At 44.1% G+C, this 13,881-nt stretch overlaps 1 protein-coding gene across 1 annotated transcript; it reads left to right on the plus strand.

Annotated features, from left to right (window-relative positions):
- Positions 1–11,123: 11,123 nt before the first annotated feature.
- On the plus strand, positions 11,124–13,445 carry C8H11orf87 (chromosome 8 C11orf87 homolog). The gene is made up of 2 exons (XM_036861723.1): positions 11,124–11,266; positions 12,386–13,445. The coding sequence occupies exon 2, from the start codon at positions 12,645–12,647 to the stop codon at positions 13,230–13,232; it is 588 nt and encodes a 195-aa protein (XP_036717618.1). The 5' UTR covers positions 11,124–11,266; positions 12,386–12,644; the 3' UTR covers positions 13,233–13,445.
- The last annotated feature ends 436 nt before the right edge of the window (positions 13,446–13,881 follow it).

Raw genomic sequence — 13,881 nt, forward strand, 5'->3', positions numbered from 1 at the left:
ACTCTCTTATATCCTGATATAATATATATATATATATATATATATATATATATATATATATATATATATATATATATATATATATATATATATATATATATAACTCATACATTTATTTCCTATCCCTCATTGCTGGTAGCATTTAGAGTTAGTGATCTCCCTCCCTGGTATAATGGAATGATTGTGTGTTTTGGATCCAGACAAGTCAAGCATTTTAGTCTGGGCCTAGCCAGTTACTAACAGTATATGTGCTTTGTGTAAGACTTAAGCCCAATTCCACCATACAAGTGGGAATAACCAAACCTAGGTTGCAGAGCTGTTGTAAAGATGAAAAGGAAACACATGTAAAATGCCCAGTATATGGTAAATATTAGTGCCCTCCATGATCCCCTCCCACTCTCATCACCATCTTTTGTGAAATCATTTTGAAAAATTTCCACATGCTCTGTTAGCTCCAAAGACTGTTCTGAGAGAAGTGTTGGTTGAGGCTATAATCTCAACTGCTACTGTAAGGGAGTATTAGACTAGAATTTTCTCCATGTCTACTGAGGGGTGGAGTTAGAAGATACCAAATACCAAAGAGAATGTAAGACCCACCTTCATATTTATGTGTGATAATTTATAATAGAAATATTCAATAACCACCTTCATGATCCTTGGTCCCTTAACCATATCAAAGATGTAAAAAAGGGTCATAATAGGGAGGGGTGGGAAGATGGGTGAAAAGATTTCCTAGAAGTTGGCTGTTGCTGTGTTAAATGTCTTTACTCCTCCCATCCTTTGCCTCAGCCAAATGGGGGTGGCCTTCTATGTGGCCCTTTGGAGAACTAGATGTATATGTTACTGTAGAAGTTGGTGGGAAGTGGGGGGAGCTCCGTTGACTTGGGTCTGATTTTCAGGCAGGAAATCTAGAAGACAAAAGTCTGACAGACTGCTTTGGTGGTAGAACCAGGGGAGAGTTGCTCAGATCTCAGTAATCTGTGTTCCTGGATCTCATCTGGCAAAGGTACATGAACCTTTCTGATGGAGTTGATTAGGCCACACAGAGGAGCTTGTAGCAGATGCCACCAGTGCTTCACACATATCCCTTAGGCCCTTCCATTTCAGTTTGCTCCTAGTAACTCCAGTCCTAAGGATTTTTCTAGAAATGGTGAGGGCTACTCTGCCTGGGGGTGAAGTAGACCAGAAGTGTCAGGGAATTAATTCCTCCTTGGAGCAGTCTTAGAACAAGATTGACTTGAAGTGTGAGACTGAGGTGTATTTGTATACTACAAATACCACAGTTCCCTTGTTTCTAAGCTGGGCTAATTCTGAGACATGTGTCTGACACTACTCCCAAAATGTCCCTGTGGACATGAATGAAACTCTAGTGGCAGATGGCTTTGTGTTGTGCTCTTCACTAGTTGTCTCCTCTTCCTTCATTATCCTGCTGGTGTTCTCTGCAACTCCCAAATAAACTACTTGCATTCAAATCCTTGCCTCAGGGTCTACTTCTGGAGGAATTCAAACTAAGACAATTGGCACTAGAGGAGGTCCAAGGAAGAACACCCTTATGAAAGGATTCTGGAACTTGTCAACCAAATCACAAAAAGGGCCCCGTTACTGGTGGTGATAAGAGAGGTGATGATAATCCTTGGCATGCTGAGCATCACAATTATAAATATTCTCATCTGTGGTGAATTGGAATGGAGTATAAGCTTATACAGTATCTCACGTTTTTAGATATAGTGGCAATGGTAATTATGGTAATTATGAGGACTGTGGAATTGGTTATTGTTGTCACAGTGGCACTGAAGGGAAAAAAAGTGACAGCCTCAATTCAACAACCATCAAATTATTCTCAGTGTGAATCCCAGAAGACCACTAATACAGCATTAAAAGAGACCATATCTCCTGTAGCCAGAGGGCAGATACAGCTGAAAATCGGGTGCAGACCTGAGTGGAAGAGGTAGAACTGCAAAGACTTAATTCTCAGCCCTGACAAGTCTCTTATGCAAAAATTGGGGCCTTGATAGGGAAGGAGTGTGGCTCTGAGAACTGAAATGAGGAGATGTACTTGAAAACCTTGAATCTGCAGATTTTCTTGAACCCCTGGGCTTACAGAAATGGTTCACTCCCCATTGTTATAGGATAACAGATTTTTTCATTGCAGAGAAATTACAAGAGGCAGACTCTTCATGAGATGATACTAATCTTCTTCAAAGTTTACCTCTACCCCACTCACAGATTCTAGGACAATAACTAGGATAAAAAACTCAGCTTGAACTCCTGGGAAAATACATTCCCTGCTCCAGGAAAAAAGGAATCATCTCAAAAGAGCTATAAGACTTGGCCGTTGTGTCCCAGCAGAATCAGGAGAACATACCTGAAAGTGGATTTTGAGGGTACCAGCCCAGCAGGGAGGACTATAAGACTGCATACAGAGGATTTTGAAATGGGCACATTCCCCCATGACGTCAGGTTTAATGTACTGCAAAGGACTCCTGTAGTTGATGCTAACATGCTGCTGGGATAGTTACTTGAAGCTTGGAAAAGGATGGCCTGCAGCAAATGAGATGCAATTGGTGTATAAATACCCAGCTCTCTTGCTCCTCAGGTGGGAGAATCCTTGGATGGGTGTTGAACACTCTTTCCTAGAGTTTCCCCTTAGGATTAAGCTGCAAAAACCTGAATAGATTCCTGGGGAGTGAAGAAATAGTCACCGGTGACAACTGAACAAAGGGCTGAATGTCAATGGGTAAAGGAGGAGGTTCTCCATCTTGAGTCAACCTGGACACCTATCGGGACCCAGGATTGTAAAGGCATATTGGGACAGAACCAGTCTAAGTAAAATTTTCCTATCCCTTTACCATTTTCCCTCCCCTTTGCTTTGACTCCAGAGATAAAAGAAACTATCTAGCAATCTAGAGATGGGAAGTGAGGAAAAAGAGGAGACATATAAGCCAGAGAAATAGACAAGAAGCCAAATACTACTTTTTATGGTTCTAGGCTTTCATTTTAAAATAAGCCCAAGCTGTGAGGAAAGAGAAAATATATGATTAATCAGTTTTTGAATTTTTGTAAATATTTTAGATTAGATAGTCTAATTACTGAATTGACATTGTGTTCTGATTTAAAAGGATGTAAGAGTGTCTTTTAACTAAAACTGATTCAAAAAGTCATGATACCTACCAAATTTTCATTCAGTTGCAGGGAAGATATTTCTGGACAATATCTAAAGATCCAGTGAAACAAACAAAAAACCAGATTCATTTGATTACGTCAAGTGCGCCTCTTCAACATGCCCCTTCTACTACTTCATTATTGCTTTTGTCTATTCCCCATATAGTCTGTTACAGTAATAAAAACATAGTTGACAGCAACTGATGTAGAGGAAAGGTAATTTAGAGTACAGGAAGAAATCTAAGCTGTCTCATATGTTTCTTTCCTAGTTAGTCATACTTTAGGGTTGACAACTGCTTTAAAGCCATATTCACATTGCTTCATTTATTTGCTTTTTCAAGCATAACAGGACATATAGACAATGAAAAAAAATGTACAGGAGATAAAGTTTGAAAACCATGGAGCCATTTGGCTTTCTTTCTTGATTCTCAAAATAAATACAGTAATGTTTGCTTCATAAGGAAGAGAGAAACAGGAGGAATTGAGATGGTCACCCACAATGTGGAATAAGTCATTTACTATCATTTGTTCCATCAGAATCTTCCAGATCATTGAGCATTGTGTGACCACCAACAGCTCTGTGACCTGAGCCAAGTGTTTCTGTCTTACTGTGAGCTTTTGTGTTATAGAAAACAAAATCCAAAGCTATACTCAAATCCAGCAAGATCACTTCCTCTTTCTTTGCATGAACCTTCATTTACCATGAAAGGTAGCAATTTTTGTTGGCACTATTTATTCTTCTCCAAACACTCTTGATTGATCCCTGGGACCTAATATTTTTTTAATTTGTTACAGATTGATTTACTACAGCATTCCTCACTCTACATCAGATTCATTCTACATTCCTCACTCTACATCAGATTGATTTACCACAGCATTCCTCACTCTACATCAGATTGATTTACTACAGCATTCCTCACTCTACATCAATTCTCTTGGTCAAATTCAGTAACTCAGAGAAAACAATAACTGAAATTGTCATAAAATATGGGTAGGGCTCAAGATGCGCATCTCTTCTTTTGAATCATTGGTTCTTAACTTTGCAGAGAGAAGTTGTATGTCTAGGCCAGTGGTTCTCGACCAGGGTGATTTTGCACCCTCACCCCCATGACATTTGGCAATGTCTAGAGATATTTTTGATTGTCACAACTGGGGAGTGGTACTGAGGCCATCTAGTGGGAAGAGACCTGGAACACTGCTAAACATATGTAGTAGTTTCCTATTGCTGTGTAACAGAGCAGATTAAAATAGCACTCATGTATTCTCTCACAGCTCCATAGGTCAGAAGTCCGAGGGGACTGGGAGGGGTATTCAAGCAGGTTCTCTACTTAGAGTCTCACAGGGCTGAAATCAAGGTGTTGGCCAAACTGGGCTCTTACATGGAATCTCTGTGGAAGAGTCCATTTCAAAGATCATTCAGGTTGTTGGCAGAATTCAGTTCCTTGCAGTTGTAAGACTGATGTCCCCATTTCCTTGCTGGATGTCAGACATTCTCAGATCCTAAAGGACATCCACACTAGTTTGTTCATGTCCCCTGCCATCTTCTAAGTCAACAACAGCATGTTGAATCCCCCTTGTGCTTTGAATCTATGATTTCCTCTTCTGCTACCAGCCCAAGAAAACTCTTTACTTTTAAAGGGTTTACTTAACCAGATCAGGCTTATCTGAGTAATCTCTATATTTTAAGGTCAACTCTGTGGGAGTTTAATTACATCTACAAAAATCTCTTCACAGCAGTACTTAGATTAGTTTTTGATTGAATAATCAGGGGACTTAATCCTGGGGGACCATCTTTAGAATTCTCCTACCCCAACAGTCCATAATGCCTAAGACAATCTCTCACAGCAAAGAATTATCTGACCCCAAATGCCAGTACTGCCAAGATGGAGAAACTCTGGTTTAGGCATATCATTTTGTTCATGGTGGAAATATTTTGTTTATCTTTCTCATGAAAGGCAGATTCACAGCCTGCAGCACTTGAAAGAAGCATATTCCAGTGGGTTTCTGGTCATGAACCAGAACTCTCATTTTCTAGGAGCTGTTGGTCACAAAGATTTTAAGGATTATTTGACATTTGCTGGTCCTAACCCATCAACTTCTTAGCTTTACATCCATCAGTCTACCTAGTTTACATTCTTCTGTTCTTTGACACACATGATATTTCATTTAAAAATATTAGAAAAAAAGAGGAATATTAAACATTCTTTACCTTTGGCTAGAAAACCAGAATGTGATCGTGTATGTAACTAGAATGCAAGTTCCTGATTACAGAGACATTCTTGTGGTCACTGATGTACTGAGCACCTAGCACAATTTGAGGCACATGGTAGGCATACAGTGAATATTCATTGAGTGAATGTTTCCCAGTCAAGGATAATGTAGCAAGAGGAACCTTGACTTTCTGTACAAATATTCAGATATAACGGGTCTGAGACTTGAATGGAGAATGCTTTTATTATGATGTATAAAGAGATGAAGCATATACTTATGCAGCTTGAGACTAGAAATGCCCTGATGGGTATATAAAGGTGTGTAGGCTCCCAACCTTTCCTAAAATTAGAGAAGCCACCTGGTTTAAACTCCTACTCTAGGAAGACATCTACTGTATGACATCCCTGATGCATCTAGTTTGTGTTTGAGCCCTTCTAGACAGTGTCAAGGGAGTTGGACACTTTGGAATAGAAATCTTCCAAGTTTTTTTTTTTTTTATGCCTGAATACTCCCTAAAAGAATTTTGGAAAATCATAGACCCCTTTGCACATTTTAATTTGACATCTAAAACTTTTTAATCATAAGTTAACAGTTGCAAAGAATGTAATTTCTGGCATATTCCATATCACGTATGTACTTTAAATATATTTTGTCAAAACATCCAGATTGATAGATTTAGTTTATTCAATTTGTATAATATGTCTTCCATACTATCAGGCAAATGCAAATTGTCAATCCAAATAGACAAATCAGGCTTATTTTCTGTGAGAAAAAATCTGTATTCATTTTTCAATTTAAATAAACTGAACTACTTGTATCCCTGTGACAACCATTTCACTTCCAAATTCTAGTTCTAAGATAAATCGATATATAGATAGACATAGAGCCTTAAAATTAGTCTGTCACCTGGATGAAATAAGGCACTGTCCCATCAATATTTCTTACAGATGATCTTTTTGCTTTGCTGTCACTACCTCAGGAGTTATACACCCCTCAAGGTATTCCTTTGTTGGTTCCCCAAAGGTTTTGACACCCTGAATAATGCATGATAGTAAGACTGAGGATTTCTGAACATAGGTTTTTCCTTTGTAAAGTAGGAGAAATACAAGGAAAGGTGACAAAGGATAAGTTTTAACCTCAGATAGATACATTTTGGGGAAAAGTACACATAGAGGTTGAGGATTTGGGAAATGATTCCTTTAAAACTATACATACTCATATACCCCTGGAAAAATCTTAATGTCCTCCCAGGGATATAAGTCCCCCGGTCTGAAGACAGCTGGTTTAGTTGATAACCTGTTACATATAGAAAAACATCTTTTCAATTATGAAATAGTGAATTGAAATATACTTCGTACCATATATCTATTCCACTATGTTTCAGTTCTCTCTTGAGTACCTAGAGCAGGATAAATTCATCTTCTATTGATGATGCTCTAAACAATTGAAGTTTCTATGATGCATCCAATATGTCTCCCCATCTCTAGGATTCATAGTCCCAGTTCCTTGAGTGACTCATTATCTATTATTGTTTTCAGACCCTTCACCCTTATAGTTATCCTCCCATAAAAATACTCAGACTTAGGGCTTCCCTGGTGGCGCAGTGGTTGAGAGTCTGCCTGCGAATGCAGGGGATACGGGTTCGAGCCCTGGTCTGGGAGGATCCCGCATGCCGCGGAGCAACTAAGCCCGTGCACCACAACTACTGAGCCTGCGCGTCTGGAACCTGTGCTCCGCAACAAGAGATGCCGCGATAGTGAGAGGCCCGTGCTCCGCGATGAAGAGTGGCCCCCGCTTGCCGCACTAGAGAAAGCCCTCACACAGAAACGAAGACCCAACACAGCCAAAAATGAATAAATAAATAAAGAAAGAAGCTTTCATTAAAAAAAAAAAAATACTCAGACTTATAAAAATTTTCCTGGATTTTGATATCCCAAACAGTATAATGCTTCTATTGTCATGGTTAAAATATTAATCTTAGTAATAGCTTTACAGTGTAAAGAGCTACCATTCACTGAATGATTAGTATATGCTCAGTGCTTAAAATAAACACTGCAATGAAGATACTACTCTCATTTTACAGATGAGAAGAATGAATCAGGAAAAAACTAGATAACTTGAATAAGGTCAAGAGCTTCATTCAGCACCTTGTGTATTAATTAGTTGCTGGCTGGGCCAGTAGTTGATTTAACAGCAATATGACAACATACAGAGCATATCTCTGTAGGTATTCAAGGAGCCAGAGTAGTCGAGATATGTGATTAGGCAAAATGTTAAGATCACCTGAACAGCCTCTGGAAAAGTCCCTGTAAATCTAAGAGGAGCCTGGCATGTATCATGCTGCACCCTGTTCTAGAATAACCTGCTTAGGTGACCTAGTGCAGTACAAGGGTTTCCAAACTGGACGCTGCTCAGTCCAAGGAATTATGTGGAGCATCTTGTGGACTGCTTCTGGGGAGAGGGGAGGACCCTGGTGATAAGGCTTCTCAGCACCCCTCCTCTGTTTCAACCAAACAACTCTGCTTTTCTCTAGTTTTATTTTCTTACATTCCTCCAATCAGCAGTAGATAGAGATAGAGATAAAATTGTAACAGAGGTAGAAATAGAGATATGGGTGTGGGGGGGTGAGAGAGAGAGAGAGAGAGAAACCACTAGTCATGAAAAGAATACTCACTTTGGAATCAGTTTGCTTGGGTTTGATCCCAGCACTATACTATTAGGTGACCTGGGCATGGTCTTTAGCTACTCTGAGCTTTAGTTTCCTCACCTGACATATGGCAGGTACTCAAAGATTTTTGTTGAGCAAATAAGTGAATGAATAAATAAGTAATTTTGTATTCTGGCAAAAAATAACCTTGCAGGGTTACTTTGAGGTTTAATGCTGTTATAAGGAGAGTTTAGTAAGCTTGGTACATAGGAGGCATTTTGCAAATAATAATAATAGTACTTATTATTGCTGTTGTTGTAATTATTATTGATTCAGTGCTTTTTTGGATTGATGTACCAGGTGCCCATGTGGCACTTCTGTCTAAGCTAGTTGGAGATTCCTCATCAAACTTGAGAGCAAATATTATATGTTGCTGAATATTTGGAATGTGCCTGAGTTCAGAGGGGCTTTCCCATCACAAGAGGAGATTATGGGAGTCCCAGAGGCTTCTTGGTCCTCCACTCTTGCAAGTGTGACCTGAGGAGTTTGGTGGCAAAAACAGTGGCAACAAGTTGTCTGGAAGAAGTCTTGCCATTGTGCCAGATGTGCCAAAATCATATAGCAACTCACTGGGATCAATTCTTGTAGACCAAGAGGTGTGCATGTTTGCTGCCACTGGTATTCTTGGGGCTTGAATCATACTACCCAGTGATATCCACGTCTATCTATTTAGCACATTCATTCTCTGGGTAAGAACAAATTATAAACCTACAGACTATTCTTCTTGAAGGAGAAAGGAAAAAAAGTGTACTGGGCTTTTGATCTGAAAATTGATGTCTTTAATCTACCTAAATCATTTCCAGTTAAATACAATTGTCTTGTGGATCACATTCATCTGCTGCAGATTGTAAATTCTCCAAGGCAACACCTTGTCTTTTCATAGGTTGTGTAAATTGGTGCAAACACTTTTAGCACTTGTGCTATAACAGATGACTATAATTTATAACAAAAGAATAAGAACAATGACAGCCTAATCACATGCCCTAGAAGCTTGGTGTGAGAAAGGAATCCCATTATATACATATTGTAATCCCATTACAACATATTGTGAAGGCATGTATGTTTCTCACTGGGAGAACCTGACAACTAATTTTTTCAAGCTTAGAAAACAGACCAATGAGAGTTAATTCTAATTATGAAAAACTTCTTTGCTTTACAAGACAGCTTTTCTAAAGAGTCTCTTTAAATAGCCCGAACTCTTTTTGGAGTATTCAAAATTGAATTTGCTTTACAAAATGTAGATTAGACTCAACTTTTCAGGAACAAAGTATGCAAAAATGGGGCATTGCATGTCAAGCGTCAATAGTGAGGTCTCATGTAGTGATCACAGTGAAAACAAGGCTCACCCTTCTAGCCCTTGAGCCCATCAAATTCAGAATGTCCAAATGTGGCAGGTGTCTTTTACAGGGCATTAGGTGTCCTCATTCCAGGCAAGAAAGCTAAACCAGCATTGGTGTCATTGGCTGTCATTAACTGTGTGACTCTGGCACACAAAGGCATCAATCCGTGCTCTCAAGAAACCATGCATTATTCAGCATGTACTGCACTATTAGCTTAAGTAGAGATATTTTTTTTTAATTGAAACAATTATGAAGAATAAGTTGATGACTTTTGTTCAAACAAATGAAAGAATTTGGGAGAGAAATGATGTATTTCTTTCTCCGTATATAAGTCATGGGCAAGGAGAGGAAAAGGAGAAGTTGGAGTAGGACTAGATAGCAACACAGGCTCAGAAGAAGGGACCACCAGATTACAGATAACCTTTACCCCGCGAGTCAAACTGTCTTTCTTACAAAACACTCTGCTTGCAAATACAAGCAGATAGGTGAGCATCAGTCATTGCTTTTCTCTCTCAATTCTGAGGCATAGCAGGAAAAAGCAACCACGTATACTGCAGCACTCAATTTAGCAAGTGAGTATTGCACAGGCACTGTGTTGGACTCAAAGATGGGAAGAAAACAAAACAGTAAGGGAAGAAGGAAATGTACATTTAATAAGACACCTGAATGCCTTCAAAGACCATACAATATCTTTGAAACTGCTGTTTTCTACAGTAGAAATATAAGAATACTTTATTTTGAAGTTGGCTACTGTAATCAAATGCACTATTCATATTTTCTCAAGGGTTCTAAACCAATAGTTGATTAGTCTCTGCCCAGATTTAGGCAGGCTGATGAGAATCTTTCAGGAAGTCCTATCCATTGTGCAGAAAGGCTCTTGTTAATACTACAGAAAAGCACCAAGCACTTTAACAAGTATTAGGGCCAATGAAGGGGTACTTTGTAAGAGGCACAATGCCCAGAATTTTCATAGGGTTTCATTTCTGCACTCCTCTGAGTGATTTTCGTCTTCCTGCCTTATAAGCCTTTTGTGAGCTTTGTGTGCTCATGAGTGTCTGGATTGTCAAAATAGAAGGAGTATTTAATACACGGAGTGGGTCTTGGGCCTGGAGATGAGTGTGTGAGGGAAGAGAGGAGGATCCTGAGTCGGGTGGAGTGAAAGATAATTTGGAGACTCTGATCTGATTGGAGAGGAAAACGGTTCATTTAGATTGTTTGATGTTAAATACACGTTCAGATTTGTATTTCAGGTTCTGCCACACTAGTGTTCAGAAATGCCCCTCTCATGCACTGTTTCTGTTCAGAGCCAGGCCAGCGTAAACAGGATTGGAGAAGGGAAAGATCCTCATCAGCAGAGGGAGAAAATCTATTGTGTGCCCTGAGGGGAGATGGATCTCTAGAGTGTAAAAATGTGTGCTTGGGACCACGTGGGAAAGGGTTGAGGGTGAGGAATCGGGCAGCCAGAGAAGTGAAGCTTCAGCCCTTCCTAAGCAGAGGAGTGCGGAAGGTGCGTTGCTCACAGGGTGGAGGTGGGGGTTATTGCTCAGCCCCTGAGCAGGGGATCAACAGGGAACCGGGAACGTGTGTGGCAGAGGCTGGCTCTGCCAGGACGAGGTGCTGGGGGTATGAGGGTGGGGTGGGGGCCTGAGGGGTGGCTCGGAGCCCTGGCGGTGGCTGCCTGACGTCACCGGCCTCTCTGGCAATAGGCTGCGAGCTGAGCTCCCCGAAGCGGCGGCGGCGGCGACAGCGCGGTTTGGTCTCTGGCCCCTTCGCTCCGCGCCTTCTGCAGCCGTTCACTGCAGCCGCGCGGCGGGGCTCCCTCCTTGCGGCCAGCTGGCGGCCCCAGGTAAGGGACACGGTGCGGCTAAAGCTCCAGGCGGCCGGGTGGCCGGGCGCGAGTGGGTAGGACAGCCCCGGCGGCCTGCGCAGGTACCCCTGGCCGTAGCTTCGGCCCCCGCCCCTGCCCCGGCCCGGGCTTGCAAGCCGCCTCCCTGCTCCGCAGTGCAACAGTTTGCAGCTGCCTCTTGAGAGCGGCAAGGGGGCTCTGCTGCGCGCTACGGGTCTGCCTGGCTCTGGTCCCCGGGAAGAGCCTCAGGGCCCTCGGGCTGGGACTGGGAAGGCCCGAGAGAAGGTCTGTTCCCCAAACTTTGCAGGCGGGAACCCTCCCCCTTTCATTTCCAGCACCCTTAGAAAGAAGCAGGATACTGTCAAGTGGGGGGCACAGAGAGATGTGGAGAAGGGGGCGTTTGCAAGGATGTGCTTTAGCTGAGAAAGAAAGGTGCTTCAGCTTTTTTTTTTTTTGGTTGTGTGTGTGTGTGTGTTGGGGGGGTGGTTGGGGAGGTACCAGGGAAGAAGGATGGAGAAAGGATGGAGCGCGATCCTGCGTGTCAGCCGCAGCCGCGGACACAGGCGGAGTGGTATGTGGCTCCAGGGTTACCCCCATGGGATTGGGACCCAAGGGATCTGACAACGTCCAGGGTGGGAGAGTCTGGAGGGGGAGGGAAGGGAAGGGAGGATTGCGTACCCGGAGCCGGCTCGGCGGCCCGGGGTGGGTGCTGGGAAAGGTAGGATCCAGGCGAAGACATCCATTGAGAGGGCTCCGGAAAGAGGAGAGTCGGCGCTCTGGGAAGCAGGGACCGCGTTCCGAGGTGGCTGAGGGTCCGTTGCGATTAGAAAGTTGTGGAGTGCTCAGGGTGGCTGCTTTATCTGCTGAGTAATCGGCATCTCCGCGGTGCCGGCGCAGACCCTCTTCCCCGCAAAGTGGCGCGAACGCGGAACTGGAGGCTTTGGTGCGCGGCCAGGGGCGGGCGGTCGGGCTGGGGTCCGCGGGCTGCGGAGAAGACGGGCAGCGCCCAGCTGAGGCAGTGTGCTCAGAGGGCCGCTTTGCAGTGGCGGTGATCATTCCGGTTCTCGGCGCTCGCCCGGGCAGCGGCTGGGATCCTAACTAAGCCTGTTCTCTTTGCAGCCTGGTGCCTTGGCAAAGGAAAAGGGCGCGCGAACACTCGTTCGAGGCGGGGCCGGAGAGGATCTCCTGGGCACCGCTCCCTCCCTGGCCGGCTTGCTTGCCCGCAGTTGCTCCCTCCGTCCTTCGCTCGCTGGCGCACCCCCTCCCACACCAGGGAGTAGTTTTGGGTGGCGCGGGCTCCGTCCTCTTCTTGGCTGGTGGGAACCGTGTGCCCAAAAGAGGAAGTCTGGTGTGCCTGGCCCCTCCCAGCCCAGCGCCGATGAGTGCCAGGGAGCCCAAGGAGCTGAGGCTGGCGCTGCCGCCGTGTCTCCTCAACCGGACCTTTGCTTCCCCCAATGCCAGCGGCACGGGCAACGCGAGCGCCCGTGGCCCGGGCGCAGGAGGCGGCGGCGGCACATGCATCACGCAGGTGGGACAGCAGCTCTTCCATTCGTTCTCCTCCACGCTGGTGCTGATTGTCTTGGTCACCCTCATCTTCTGCCTCATCGTGCTGTCCCTCTCCACCTTCCACATCCACAAGCGTAGGATGAAGAAACGGAAGATGCAGAGGGCTCAGGAGGAATATGAACGGGATCACTGCAGCGGCCACCGCGGCGGCAGGGGGCTTCCCCAACCCGAGGGCGGCCAGGCCCCAAACCAAGCAAAAGAAACCCGGCTGGAGAAGCAGGGCCGGGACTCTGCCTTCTGCGCCTCATCCAACGCCTCTTCTTCCCCTGGCCTCCCGTGCCAGGGTCCCAGTGCTCCTCCGCCTCCACCACCGGCCCCCAGTCCGCAAGGAGCACACAGAGCCTCTTCCTGTTTGGACCCAGCTGGCGAGGGCCTTTTGCAAACGGTGGTACTGTCCTGATTGTCTAGCCCCTCTCCTCTTCCCTTCCTCGTTTCCAGCATCTTTGCCGTCCTTGCTTTTTTTTCCCTCCGGCCTTCCTCTTCCACTTTCCTGTGGCCTCCGTTTCCTCTTCCTTCTTTCCTTATTTGTCTTTCCCCCTACTCTTTTTCTCCTCCGCCGAGGCACTGTGCGGTATTTGTAAATATTGGGCGAGGAAAGTCTCGGAAGAAGAAATAACGCTGATAATAATACTTTATTATTAATATTTATAGTAATTATTATAATATTAATAACACGATCCAAGCGCATGACAAATCACATAAGTTCTCATTGTCAGTGAAGGATGCGTCTTCCCTCTCCACCCTGCGCCCCCCACAATACGGAGGAGAGACCGCACAAGCTACCAAACGTGTAAAAGGCATTGACCCCCTGAACAAAGGGAGTGGAGGGGGCCTGGTATGTTGTACATAGCTGTCAAGTTAAGGTTCAGTTACCTTTCTTCCCCTTCAGCCCCACTTTTCCTTCAGATTCCCTCCCTTCCCCATTCCTACGTTCAGCCGGACTCAGGCAATAGTATATTATAAAGAAAACGTAAACATTAAGCACCAGGACTACAAAAGGCCAGAGACTGTCCCAGAAAAACGTTTATGAGAGGTACCGCTCTCCAGTC

The sequence above is a fragment of the Balaenoptera musculus genome, chromosome 8 (genome assembly GCF_009873245.2).
Source record: "Balaenoptera musculus isolate JJ_BM4_2016_0621 chromosome 8, mBalMus1.pri.v3, whole genome shotgun sequence".
Classification (NCBI taxonomy): Eukaryota; Metazoa; Chordata; class Mammalia; order Artiodactyla; family Balaenopteridae; genus Balaenoptera; species Balaenoptera musculus.

Excerpts from the sequence above, each read along its gene's own strand:
- C8H11orf87 (XM_036861723.1), top strand. The coding sequence starts at position 12,645 with ATGAGTGCCAGGGAGCCCAAGGAGCTGAGGCTGGCGCTGCCGCCGTGT.